The sequence below is a fragment of the Centroberyx affinis genome, unplaced genomic scaffold (assembly GCF_046629955.1).
Source record: "Centroberyx affinis isolate AG114_WGS23_722 - 3 ecotype Tasmania unplaced genomic scaffold, CSIRO-AGI_Caff_v1 ptg000196l_1, whole genome shotgun sequence".
NCBI classification, from domain to species: domain Eukaryota; kingdom Metazoa; phylum Chordata; class Actinopteri; order Beryciformes; family Berycidae; genus Centroberyx; species Centroberyx affinis.
Genome location: NW_027278889.1, coordinates 7,032 through 21,571, shown reverse-complemented (window position 1 = coordinate 21,571; position 14,540 = coordinate 7,032). Strand labels below are relative to the sequence as shown.

The following is a 14,540-nucleotide window of genomic DNA, read 5'->3' as shown; positions in this document are numbered from 1 at the left end:
AACATACCCGAAGAACAGATTAGTAATGTGATGATTACAATATTGCACATTACTGGAAAAACCCACACGATATTTCATTGCTATAATATTTCTAGTATGTAGGTTAGTGATGTCGTACTTTATGGTATTTTAATTTCCTGTGGTATCTATAATATTCCCACAATGTGCCTCTACTTTTCCTATAGGGACTCATAATTTGCTGTTATCTTTGTATGGTATCCTAAAATATATCATAGGAATTCTCATTCGTAGGAAAAAGTCACGTGAAAACAAATGTTTACAGTAAATTGAAAACACATGTTTACCTTAATTTGTATATACACTTTGGTGATTAAAGGGATCCCAAGTTATAGGCTATATGCAGGAAATCACATTATGTTAGTAAACTGGAGTAATCCAATTGATTCTTTCACTGGCCATTGTGTATGTCGTTTTGATTATAGGTCTGTAATTTTAAATGCGACCTCTTTAACTCTGTAAAAATCATGAAGATATACGGCTATAAATGTATAAAAACAGACAGCGTCAGCAGACACAGCGATGCCTTTGTGTGATGTAGGCTATGACGACAATCTTTGAGGGTTGTAGACTGATAAAGTGGACCATTTAACATTCAGTGAGGGCGAAACCTATCCTAGCAAAGTTATAAAGCGCTGTAAAATAAAAAGAAAAGAACAAAACAAATTCCCTAAAGGTTCATAGGCCTATTCAGCAGCATCCATAAACTATATTTCACCCCTAACAAACAGATAAACAAAGCTATTAGCATAATTGCAGCAGTAACAGGTTATCAGTTAAATGAAGACTGTGAAAGTTGTTTTCATCTGTGCTTCTAAGAAAGACACAGTTTGCTAGTCATGATCACCCTTTGTCTTTAATATAGACTTTGGAAGTGCCAGAAGAGCTTTACAGATGTAAGACTACACTTCTGTACATGGGGAGTTAAAATATCTGTAATATAAACTGGGGCTAAGCCGTAAAATGAATACACTAACACTATGATGGAGTTTAATTTCATTTATAGAATTGTCTGTTGATTATTATATCACTATCCCACCAAATTAAAGTCATTATGTCGCCCTCTTGTGGTACTGGAGTAGGACTAACTTGATAGGAAATGATAGGACTGAATATTACAGTGAGTGTACACTGAATTTTATTTAAATGGAAATAAATCTTCCTTCATTGATGGAATCACCTGTACACTGCTAAATCCCTCTTTTTGTTCATCCACTTTTCATGACTTTTTATCCAGCACCTGACCTAAATATAGGTTGGATATGCACACCTCCCCCTACCCTTCAGGATACAGTTTGTAACCTTATCCAGGGTACGTTGTGCCGGGGGGTGGGGGGATTTCCCTATCTGCTTTTGATTTCCCTACCTCTGATCATTAGCTAAATTTAGTCGCCGGTGGGGACAACAGCTCGTAGGTATGCAGATATGTGGATAAAGGAAGGATGATCCATCTACAGGGAAAAGTGTAATAATAAAAAAGACGGAGGTCCATCATCAAAGCTAAATATTTTGCTAAAAGAATGGTAAGTGGGAAATCTTAGGCTACAACCAGGCTAATTAGGCATAATGATAGATTATGGGCTAACCGGCCTTTTTCTTATTCAGTGACATTCCTGTATTTGGCATATTAATTAGCATCGCTGCTGTCCACAAACACATGACTAGCACACCTATAACCTGGCCATCACCTTGGGCCAGACCATAAAACTGTATTCGGGCTCTAACGGCACCAAAGCTACTATATCGTTACGCACAGCCATTACGCACACCTAGATATTGTGAGCCATAACAGCCAATTGATCAATCACAAATGAGTAGGTCTAATTTTGGATCTTATGTGCGTCATTCTTATGCCCAAATTATTGTAGACAATATAGCTACGTTCAGGCTTGCATAAAAATCCGGCTTGCAGAAAAAGGATGTTAAGGCACACATCTATGTTAGCCTATATAACTCAGTTGAGACCTAATAGGCTGATATGGTGTGCTGAAAGGATTATAAGGCTCAAAATGAAATGTCGCTCCAATTCCCTCTTTGATCCGATTCCCTCTTCTCAGTCACATTGCTATATTACAAAACGTCTGTGTAGGCATGGTGTGCAGATAGTGTGGACGCTATAGGCTACACACATTCTCTCTCTCTCTCTCTCTCTCTCTCTCTCTCTCTCTCTCTCTCTCTCTCTCTCTCTCTCTCTCTCTCTCTCTCTCCACATATCAGCAATAGCATGTAAAAGTAATTCAATACATACAGTCAACGCATAGGGGTGGGGGAGCATTTTTAAACTTTAAACTTTATAAACTTTGCATCAATATTCTTTTTTTTTTTTTTTTACTTTTCTCCTAATAAAACCTTGAGTTCTTCTGTCTCAGTAAATGAAATGTTGGGGTGTTGGACATGATGGCATTAGGTTAACATCTCTGACCTACCGTCTCTCTCTCTCTCTCTCTCTCACACACACACACACACACACACACACACACACACACACACACACACACATAGATAGCCTCCAAACACAACTTTAGGTTTGTACATAAAGGATTTTTTACTTTTACTTCTAATTACTTGTTTGGGTTTTTTTTTTTGTTTTTTTCTTTACAAATCGCACCCTGGCCTTACCTATTCCAAAACAACTCATATTAATCATACATTTAATTTTTCCATTGGAAATTATTTTGTGTTTGTCAGTGTGAACATGAATGGGGATTTTGTCAGGAATCAAGGCAGCCAGTCACCAGTGCTTCCCTCCCCACATGGTGTCCCAACAAACTGTAGAAAATGGGTCCCACACTGATCCGAAGTACACGCGCCTGTAGGTGGCAGTACCGTCAAGTGAGCTGCCTGTAGCAGGGAGATGAGGCGCGCGTGTTTTGTAAACCAGACAATCCCTGGAGAGAGAAGCTGTGTTTTGTGCAGTTTTCCAACCTTCAACCTCTGACTGCCCAGCAAACAGCCTCCATGTTGACTCCAGAAAGGTCCACATGAAACGCATGAAAATTGTGGATATATCTTATTGATGATGTTTACTCTGGGCTCCACTCCACTCGGTTAAGTGCTATTGTGGGCTGTTCACAGCTGAGCAGACTGCAGGCTGCACACTACTTCACAGAAGTTTTTCCAGTTTCAAAATAATGATTAGCTATTATCTCATATCGGCCAGATGTTCATAGCCATCCATTTTAATCTGTGAAGCCAAAGAACAATGGTGGGTTGCATTAGGTTGCATCATGCACTGACATGTTGTAGAGAAGCACTTTCGCTAACTAGCACAAGACACTTCAATTAAACATAGATCTTGGAGTGAGATTTCAATATTTATTATTATTATATTTATCAGTTCTGCACACCTGCAGATATAGCAGTCAATATATTAGTCTAAGCATTTCATTTAAGCCCTCTTCTATTACTATACATTATTACTATACAAAGGCAGACTTTAGATAAGCTTTTTCTGCATTATACAATACACACATTACATAAAACGATAGCCTAAATGGCAAAATGGTCGTGATGAATGATTCTTTTCTTTTTTTTTCATAATTCTCATCATATTCAATGATTAATTTATTATTATTAGTTATCTTGTGTTCATTTCGCCCCTTCGCTGTTAACTCCACCCTCACGGACCAGCCTGCATTGAAAACATTCGCACCAAATCAGTATTGCCCCCACGTGTCTCTTAGCTGCTGCACAAAAACATCACGAGTCACTGCTGCAGCTGTGGCAGAAATACAGCACATGGTAGCATTTGCTCGCTGGCTGTCGGACGAACCCACAGAGCTCCAAACTCCAACTTCTTTCCTAGTACTTTCTCTGTTCGCAAGTTGAAGTTGGGATAACTTTTAGGAAGTGGTAGTTGCAAGACAAAAGTTGACGTATTTTGTCTGTGTGTAAGGTTTATTAGCCAACGGCACATTTAGCTTGCTACTTCAGGCGTCTCAGTTAAAGATACACTTCTCTAACTCTGCCTGCAACAACTTAGCTTGCAACCAAAAGGCTCTAGTATGTCGACCGACACAAATCAGGTTAAAAGCTGCCCCATCCCCACCAGGGTGCTCACCCTGAAGGACTGGTCTCAGCTGCCCGACTGCTACAGCCAGACACCCGGGGGGACTCTTTTCTCCACCACGCCCGGAGGTAAGAACGTTTAAACTGCAACTTTTCAATGTTCAGGTTCATTTTGTCGCGAGGTAAAGTTGTTGTAGATTTAGTCAACTTTTTTGGGGGGTTCTTTTATAATTGTAGAACTTGTAGATGTGTAATCAACAGGCAATCGTGTGCAATACAAACAATTAAATGTAATGCTTGCAGAGCACCACAATCAATAAACTATACAATAAAGAAAAAAAGGGGGGGGGGGAGGCATGTAAGATTTAGTAAACTTTTGCATCTTTGAAATCTGTGCATTCATGCACGTACAAATATACCTAAAATCTCGCGAGATGTTACAGAATGCTACTCGCTCCTTGGAATTCACACATGCATATTAAAAGTATTCAGATAGTGTAAATATCTGAATTAACTACCCAATATTCACCATATCAATCGCATATACATTTTTGAATCTATTTTTTTTTTAAACTCCTACATTAAGAAATTACTATAAATGCATTGTTGCTGACCACGATCCTGCTCAGTCACGTTTGGCTTTTAGCTTCGTATTGTAAATAAGTTTACTACCAGTCGTGTGTGCATTTGTCTGTTGACTTGGAAAAGTGAACAAAACGTCTCACATGGTATATTAAACAGCTGAAGGCATGAAGTTATATCCCACCATGATAATGTGGGCTCTGGGCACATGCAGTCGTGTTTTTGGTTGCAGGAAAAACACTGACGTCAAATGACAACAAGAGCTGTCTACCCCGTGACCTCTTATCCGGAGGGGGTGTACGGCTCCAGCTGTCAGAACAGCGAAGTGATTGGCCTCGGTAGCGGTGGAGGAGTTGGAGGCTGTCCTATCCCCGCAGCCCTCTGCCTTGCATTTCAGGAATAGTAGAGAACATTCTGTTCAAGTTAGGAGGAGGAGGAAAAGGAAACATGTTGTGCACGGGGGTATATGGAAGGTATAGGAGTGAAAAGTGCAGGCAAGGGACTGACTGCAGGACCCCTTTTGAGTAACTGTCCTGCATAGTTATACCGCACTTGTGTAAGGTTTGCATTCCAGCCCCTTTGTCTCGCCCCATTTTCCTTCTCCCTTCTCTGGTTTGCTCCCCTTTTGTCCAGGATGGGCCGCTCACCAGCCAGTTATTACGTAACATGTTTTTCCTTATGAAGTGGGTGAACTGATACTGTACAGAACGGCTCAAACTCCAGTACAGAATAACATGATTAGCATACCACTCCCTGACTCAGCCGAGTCCTGGGCAAACTTCAACTTATCACAACATGCCATTCAAGACACTTAGTTTTAATGTGCCGTTGGCCAAAGTTTGAAAGTTGGAGCTTGTAGCGACAGACTGACATTAAGTGAGACATGCAAAGTAGAATTTTGATGTGGAAAGTTAGAGTGGTTTTGTATGCAATTGGCATAGGAGGTAAAATCATGTCACCTCTAATTGGATCATTGTATTGGGTTGAGTGTCAGACTGTTGATTGAAAGCTGTTCATGGATATACACATGGGCACGTTGCTTCAGCTGGCAATACTAAAGCCTTAACCCAGCCAGAGGAGGCCACATATGGGTTTAATCTCAAGGCCTCATGGTCCAAAGACAGAATGTGTACATGTGCTCTGATTTCCAAGAACTGATTGCAGAGGCAGCCTTCATCCCTCCCCTCTGTTCCCCGCATAGAGAACAGGGTGTGTTTGTTTGGTATGTGTCCAGCAGGCCTGTTGACCATGAGGCTGAGCTGACACACACACACACTCACACACACACACATCCCTCCTCTCCTGGCTCACATCCCCTCTGCAGTAGTGGAGAAGTAAACATAACACCCCCTAATGTACAACAAGTGAGATATGTTCTATTAACTAGGCTATCACTAAGAAACCCCCTTCCCTTTCTTTCTCTTAAACGCAGGTACCCGCATCATCTATGACAGGAAATTCCTGTTGGAGTGTCGAAACTCACCCATTGCCCGGACCCCCCCATGCTGTCTGCCCCAGATCCCTGGGGTAACAGTACCCGCTACGCACCCCATGGGGAAACTGCAGGATCTCAAAGAGGAGGTTGAGGAAGAGGAGAAGGACCTTGCAGGTAAACATACCACCACATACAGTAGATTAGCTATATATACATAAGAAGTGGAGTGACCTGGCAGGTAAACACACGTGCACAGGTACACGTGTGCAAACACATACAGTTGGGGGTGGGGGGATTAAAGTAAGTAAAAACAGGAATTACTGGATTGAGTGACCTTGTCCATACATCTCATCTCTCACTCTTCCTGTGTTATATGAAAACTCTGTGAAATCCCCACAGTACACTATTTTATTATCAATCTAATAATGGAGGCCTATATGAACTGGTGAATCCTTGTGCGTAGAAGGCATTTCTTTCTAGTCATCATGTTATGTTCTCATGAACTTTGTACAGTGACAGCCTTTAACTTTGGTTTACAACATGATGGTCAGCATTTTACGTTCCCATGAGTGTTACTTGACATATGGCAATACAGCAGATAGGTCCATCGTGTGTTCCTGCAGTGCCATAACCTATATTTTGCCCCGTTGAGGACTGAGTATGGGGGGTAAAGCCACAAGAGTTCTGAGTCATTATCACCATGTGTTATTTCAGTCTGTCAGTGGCTGTTGCCTTCCTGGGCATAACCAGGCTTTTAGCACCTTCAAAACTAGGCCAGCCACTTATCACTCAACAAGCAATCTTTGCATACTATGTATATGATAGGCTATCTTTTTCTATCTGTCAGGCCGATAGTAGCATGTGCTGTTGATCTGTTTTTGCTGAGGTGTTAGGAAAGATATCCTACATTATTTTGGAAATATGCATCACTGCCTTTTTTACTGGCTTTTCAGTATATCTGATAGTTATCTGCAGTGTAGAGGACATATTGAGTTATAGGAGATAAAAGGATGTTGTTTTGGCCATGACCATGCAGAGGAGTTGTCAGTGACCGTGTGGCCAAAGATAGACAACGCTTCTCTAGACAACGGTCATGGACAAGTCGAGGCTGCTGTTTGTTTTGGAATAAAATAGCCAACCATCCATCTATCCTGCTCTATTCTTCCTGTCAAGCTAAAGACCACGGGGATTAGGGGTGACCCTCTTTCTCTCTGGGTTGGTAAACATACAGAGTATGTCATGGGCTTTGGATTAGGGATCTGTGCTCGTTTATTCAAGTGGTGTTTTTTTGGGACTTGACAATGTATTGATAAGGGCTGCAGCTTGCACCCCTTCCCTGCTGTCCGTTATTAGGGTGTGGTTGAGCTTTGGGTGCTAACACACGAGTGCCAACTGACTGTTATTAATCTCCACCTTCTTTTCTCCTCCTTGTCTCTCTCTTTCTCTCTAACAGATGACAACCAGTTTGAGATGGACATCTGAGCTCCAGTTTTACCTCCTGTGGAGAGTTATGTTTTAGTTCCAGTGCCTCTGTGGTTCTAATGACCGTTATGCGTTGCATATTAAGCGTTTTTTTTCCACTTCCTTTTTTTAAAAACCTTTTTGAGGAACCAAAAAGAGAAAAAAAGAAAACTGTAGGGTGTTGTTGACCCTAAAAAAAAACAAAAAAAGCACCAGAGTATTAAGCAGAGGATGGCCATTAAATGAGAGGATTGGTTGCACACTCACTTCAGAGCGGCAGCAGGAAGGAAATGATCGGTTTTGATTTCACTTTTTTTTTTTTTTTTTATCTTTTTCTTTTGTAAATAAGACTATGGTACTATGTAGCCTATTTTTTAAGCTGGGGAATATAAAATGATTACAGTAAGACATGTAAAGTAGGGTTTTTCACTGCAGGCATCAGTTTTGTTTGTTTTGTTTTTTTCCCCAAAACGGAAAGCTTATTCCCTTGTGATGGCCGTACGAGGGTCTCCTAACTTGGGGGGCGAGTGCCTACTGAAAATCGGCTCCTTGTTTTTCTATGGAGGGAGAGATAAAATGTGAATAATTTCAAATAATAAAAAAAAAAAATCAAACTGTCAACATTTGTGTCTTTTTTTTGTTTTATTTAAATGTAGAAAACACTATTAACACATTATTTTGCGTGTTATACATGACAGAAATAATGTAATGTGCACTTGCTCAACCTGAAAACATTCAGACCCATTTAAATATGCATATGTGTTCCTTCCCCTATGCTGCACTCCTGCTACATTGCATTTATCTTATCACAGAGTTGAATGACGCACAGATCTCAACCACGTAGCACTTCCAGGCTACGGTATGTTGCATGCTGATCACAAGCATTTATTTGTAGGGCAAGAACTCATTTCACCAGTAACCAACCTTACACAAGCTACTATGTACATACTTTTTAGCTGTTTACTCTCAACTGAATTAGAGAAGTTTCACATGGTCATTTATGTGTTGAGAGACATGACCTTTTGGCCCTTGAAACCTGTTTAAACCCCATTGTATAATATTTAAGAGAATACTAGGGCGTTTATGAGAAAATAAGTGTTCTCCAGGCTTGAATATTTTTTTGCAGATAATGGGTCTGAAATATGCTCTTAAAAAGTACCTGGTTTACAGCTTAGGCTGTCTAGGCGTATGCCTCCATGAGTCAGGTCTGTTCTAACAGACCCTTATAAAACCCTGTGGAAGTTGAAAGCATGTGACCACAGAAACCTGGATGTTGTCCAGCAGCTTACTAAAAAGTTACGTAACTGTTACATGTATGGTATGTTACTCTACATATGGATTTAATTAAGAGGCATAAATGGTGTTTAGTACGTTGGTGGAATGTCCTGCCCTCACACTGGCGAACTGTTGATTGATCTGTGTTGAATAGACAATACACATGAGCAGGTGCTTCAGACTAGTAGAGTAAGAACAGACACAAGTATATTTTTGCTCAAGGTGAGAAATTTGATCTCTGCATATTGTGCTCCAGCAGCCTCTCACACTGTATCAGCATTAGGTCAGGATCGATATGCATGCTTGTTCCAGACACTAATCCATAGATTAGAGAGAGACTGTAGGAATATTCCTGGTCTCTGCAGTGCAGAGCTTGAGGAATGAGGCCAGATGTATTGAAGCCACTTTGCAGGGTGTGGTTGGGGGGGCAGGAGTGAGGCGGGGCGTTACACCTGCTGGTTAAATTTAACTGCTGTTTTGCCAGTTGCTTTATTTGAGCAGTCATTTCAAGTATGTCATCGTGGATTCATTGATAATACATAAATTATTTCAGTTCATGATGATGAAGTTTTAGACATGGCCTAAAAACCTTCATTAGACATGGCCTAAAAACCTTCAGGAAACATTTGTTTTGAGGATGATGATTCCACAGTTTGGATTTCAAGGCAGTTTTAAGGTGCTGTACATACTACATGTATGAGAACAGATAAGCTGGTCCCTGTGGGTCGAGTTTGACTTGGGGATGTAGGTCAGTGTGCTCAGCTGTTCTACTCCCATGGACCTGCTGACATGGCTGGGAACCAATTTGCATTGCAAGGAAAAGATTCACTTTCTGGCAAGTAAGCTCTTTGATCTTCTGGTGTTTGACAACAAGACTGGGAGCACTTTTACCAATGTGTGGCACTGCGGTGCTTTTGAGAGCATGCAAAGTAATCGATGTGTAATTTATTTCTTTTTTTTTTACTTTCATAGTCCCTGTGACTCTGAGGAAGGCACCTGTTATTCCGAAACGAAAACATTTTATTCTTGTCCCTTTAAAATAAAATATGAGTGCTGTAATTGTTGAGTGCTCCAGTCCCCATCTGTGGGTTAGTCCTGTATGAAGTGGCCTATGGATTCCTTTTTCTAGCATGTAAAGTTAGTTTCTACTGTCCACTAAACTGATACAGTGTGCTAAAGTGTTACTGTGCAATGCAGCAAATTAAATAACTACTGTACACACAGGTAAAACTATTGCTTCTCAGTGCAGAAAAGTGCATTGACTGGCAAAAGTCAGTATAGTCCTTCACCTGATTGAGTATGGTAACTGTCATAATGGTCCACTTATCAGAATAATGGACAAGTAAAATGGGTGAGTGTGTGTGTACATATGAATGTTTGCATGACCGTGCTCATGTAGTACTGACTTACATGTGCCTGTTTGAACAAGTGTGTGTCTGTGTGCTTGTGCTGTGTGCACATGGGAACACAGGCAGGTGCAACTACACAGCAAACCACATGCTGCTTCTTGTAGTTTTGGGAAATCCCCTCTCAGTCAAAGGAACTTCCTGACTGTGTGTCAGTTTTATTTTTATCTCAGATTACAGTGAAAAGGACTCCACTAAATCAATCTCCTTGTGCTCACACATACCTGTGCACCCATACCTACTGGGGTTGGGATAAAAAAAATCACTTGTATATGCAAGCATGTACACACACCCCACCTATCCACCCCCCAGCCATACAGATACTTTGAAAACTGTAAACCTGCACCTATAGTGTTACTGCCACTCTGACATTTACTGTATATCTATTTATATATGCAGCGTATGAACCTCACAAAACACAGTGGCTGTTGCACACATAAATCTTCAGAGATGGGCAAAAATAAAAGATATCTTGTTTGCAAATCAAATGTATCAAAATAAATACAAAAAAATTGGTGTCAAGAAATGTATTTAGTTCAAATCTGTTTTAAAAATAAAAAAATACAATGAAGAAACTGCAAATAATGGCATTCTGTCAATGTTTTAACATTTTCTTAAACATCTTTACACAGAAATTTAGCTAATGTAAGAACATTACTATGTCACCTATTGATGATGAGGCACATACAGGTTATGTGAGTTGGCTACCTCTTGGCTACTTCCTGCTTTGTGGAATGTCTTTATGTTAGTCGGTTTTAGCCTAATAGACTAACATTTACATGTCTTTTCACCTCATAGGCAGGTAGATGGACTTGCTTCAAGAGGTTTATTTAACGGTAGGATCCTACGCTGGGCTGCGAGGTCTTTGCTGCTACATCCATCAGGACCGGGAATGTGACACACAAGCTTGTGAGTGACATGTCTTGACAATGTATCCATCACTGAGCTATAGCCAAAAAAATGTATGCAAACTGAATTTGACAGGGCCTATTATATTCTATGGGAATCTGATCTATTCTAGAAGCTACTGTAATTTGAGTATTGTGAAATACAAAAGCAGGGCTTCCAAATGTATCTTGATACAAATTATATCTTACTTGTAGAACTACATTTAATCAAAATAGCGACCATCTCTGTAAATGTTGATGCAATGTGTATTATTTCCTGTTTGCATCATATGGGGCCTGATAGGGAAAGCTTTATCTAGGTTCATAGAAACTCTGATTATATCTGTCAATTGTACAAGAAGTCTTGTTTTGGAAAATGTTGGTCTTGGACTTACTGTAAACAACTTTTCTTTGGATGACACTGAGCAACAAGTTTCAATGAACCTCGGTGAACTTGCCCCATTGCCCTTTTCCATAGACAAAATATGGCCCCCTTTCATCTCGTTGCACCCTGTTTCCCCCACTCCCCCTCCCTGTGGGGGGGTGGGTGGACGAGGCTCTATTTTTGTCCGCTCCTCACGTTGAAGCTGATGGTACAGGCTGCGACTGAATTGCCGGGGTGACGATGTAAACAGACACTCAAACACCCGGCCTGTTTGGTCACATCTATCATGATGGGGAAGGGAGGGGGGGGGCTGGACAGCATGCTTGTCTCACACATGCATGCACACATGCTTGCTTTTACATTTACATTATAGGAATTTAGCTGACTCTCTTTTCCAGAGTGACTTGTGATGAGTGCAACGGTAAAATAAGCTTCAATTCCTAGATTACCAAAATTACACACAAAGGTCAAACCCCAAACCAATCATAGCTTTATTATGTCTCTTCTTGTTCTATTTCTATTGTTGAATCTTTTAATTTCTTTCTTATTCAAAAACATTTCTAAAGTGTGTGTAAATGACTTTTGATTTGTTGTTACTAATATAGTTTCTTTCACCACAACTTATTCAAATAATGCTTGCAAATACATTTCATGGTTTGTTTCAGCCTGCTTGGTTGCTAGATGTCCTACTTTGCCAAGTAGGACAATACGATGAGGGTCAGAAAGGTTAGACAATCACATGAAATTCTATGAAAATCTTGGCAACTTTTCTGACCAACCACTATCTGAATTGCCCTGATACAGTAAAACTCACACATCTGGTACTTAAAAGAAACACTAAGAATAAGACTTTACAACTTTGACCCACGTCTGCTTATTACACACCAATATATTTGAAGTATAAAATGAGAAGAAATGCAGACTGTACTGTGCTGCCAGGTATTTGGCTTGGTCTTGGGATAAGGTTTATGGTTCATTTACTGTTTGTTGCACAATGTCTCAGACCATCCCCTGAACAGCTGCTGTCCAGCTATTGCTTAATGTGTCGCCACCAGTAATAAAACCTTCCACCAACATGTCCATGCACAACTTCACAAACATGGTTTAAAGTGTTCATGTCTAGACTCAATACTAGGTCAATGTTCGTTGGAGGCAATACTGTGTCTGCTGATATTGTAACTAACTACGCACTCATTTTGCATGTCTCATCACATGTTCCATGATCTGCTATCAGCCTGCTGAAAGAGACTACTTCCCTTTAGGTTCCTCTGTCAATGGCAGCTGTCATTGCTGCTGCTGGTATGCTACTATATTCACACTGTAGCCACTAGCTATGTAGTGCCATGTCCCATGGAAGAATTTAACAAGTGAGATGGTGTTTCACAACCCTGTCTCCCACTCCCACCTCCTGTTGTGTGTGTACTGTATGTGTGTGCTGGTGTGCATGTGTCCCTGCTTTACACACACGTATGAATGTGTATGTGTGTGTCTGTGTGTGTGTGCGTGAGTGAGCAGATGTGTGCATGTGTGTCACTGTCTGTGTGACTGTCTGGTCACTGGAGATGGAGTGCAGTAGGGTCTTACATGTTGCAATTCACTTACACTTTCTTTAATGTGGGTGTATGTGTGTGTGTGTGTGTGTGTGTGTGTGTGTGTGTGTGTGTGTGTGTGTGTGTGTGTGTGTGTGTGTTTGCTTAACGGCTGTCCACTACGTCCAGCGATAAACAAACACCGACAAAGCCAAGACTGGAGAGTCAGGTGGAAGCTCGGCACGTGGAGAGCTTCCCATGAGCCACAGCTCTGTCTTGTCATAACAGAAACTGAGCACACTCACTCAGAAATAGGCTACTCTTCTATAAACAGACAAAGCAGAACATCTTGCGGTTACAGAAGACAAAATATTGGGGCCTTGTAGCCAGAGGTGGAACTCGTTACAACTACTCTCATTCTATACTTGAGTCGATAGTTTTTAAGTCTAGACTGTAACTTCTTGGTGCTTTACAATATACAGAGCTCATTGGCTGTGTTTGTCGTTTGAGTGTAATCACCTGTTAATTTATTACAATCACCTGTTATTTTCCTACCAAGATGGCCGTGTGGTGATGTAACAGAATACTATGAATAGGCCATAGCGTTGTTATCTTTAGTATTAAAAATATGAACTTGTATCAAATTATCATTATCATTTTTTTTTTTTTTGGTGGAAGATTAAGGAATAATAGGCAAACTCATTAAAACAAAGCTGAAATGTAGTCTAAGTGCGCCTCATGTATATAATTATTTATGATTATTATTTAGGTCATGTTCTTGGTTGTATGTTTTATATTATATGTTTGTTGATAAGCAAGGCAACGTTGAACTGCCAGACAAAAATAGAACATAGACGTTGGACTATAAAAAAACAAAAAAAACACATAACAGCACACAAGTTTCCCTTTAACAGGCAAGCCAGTTTTTCACAATACTCAACAAGAACAGCGACAACCCAAAGAAAAACATACTGTGAACTGACTGACATCTACTGGGAGAAAAGCAGAACTGCGCCTTGCCCAACCGGTCAACTGTCCCACTATCTGCTGAATTAAAACACTGATGCAATTAAACAGAGAGGCTCTCATCCAAAGCAGTGGTGCACTTTGTGATATTATTTTTAGTCAATTACACAGCATAATTATAGCAGCCTAATTTATGACAAAGAGCAAGGGCTGCCACGTTACGTTTTAATAATTATGATAACGTCAAATTTCAAATTCCATGGGCAAATGTTTCCAGGTACTAATTAATAATTAACATTGATTAGTCACTCATCCTGTTCACTCTCCAGTTCCGCGTGTATTCCGTCATAGGCTGTGTGAAGCAATAATGTTTTATCCAGTCAGTCAGATGATCAGGAGTCATCGCTTCCCTCCACGTGCACCGGCACCGGCTCAGCGCTCTTGCTCACGATTGGACGCGCTCAGCAGCGAGTGTCACAGCAGCCAATCACGTGTCAAGCGCTGGCGTCCGATACTGGATTTTTTTCCCCCCTTCCCATCAGCAACACCCCTTGGCTGACCGTTCACATGACGTCACGGCCCCCACAC

At 40.7% G+C, this 14,540-nt stretch overlaps 1 protein-coding gene across 1 annotated transcript; it reads left to right on the top strand.

The window, feature by feature from the left end:
- The first annotated feature begins 3,741 nt into the window (after positions 1-3,741).
- Positions 3,742-7,842, top strand: eif4ebp3l (eukaryotic translation initiation factor 4E binding protein 3, like). The gene is made up of 3 exons (XM_071538430.1): positions 3,742-4,155; positions 6,041-6,217; positions 7,497-7,842. The coding sequence occupies exons 1-3, from the start codon at positions 4,023-4,025 to the stop codon at positions 7,523-7,525; spliced, it is 339 nt and encodes a 112-aa protein (XP_071394531.1). The 5' UTR covers positions 3,742-4,022; the 3' UTR covers positions 7,526-7,842.
- Positions 7,843-14,540: the final 6,698 nt, after the last annotated feature.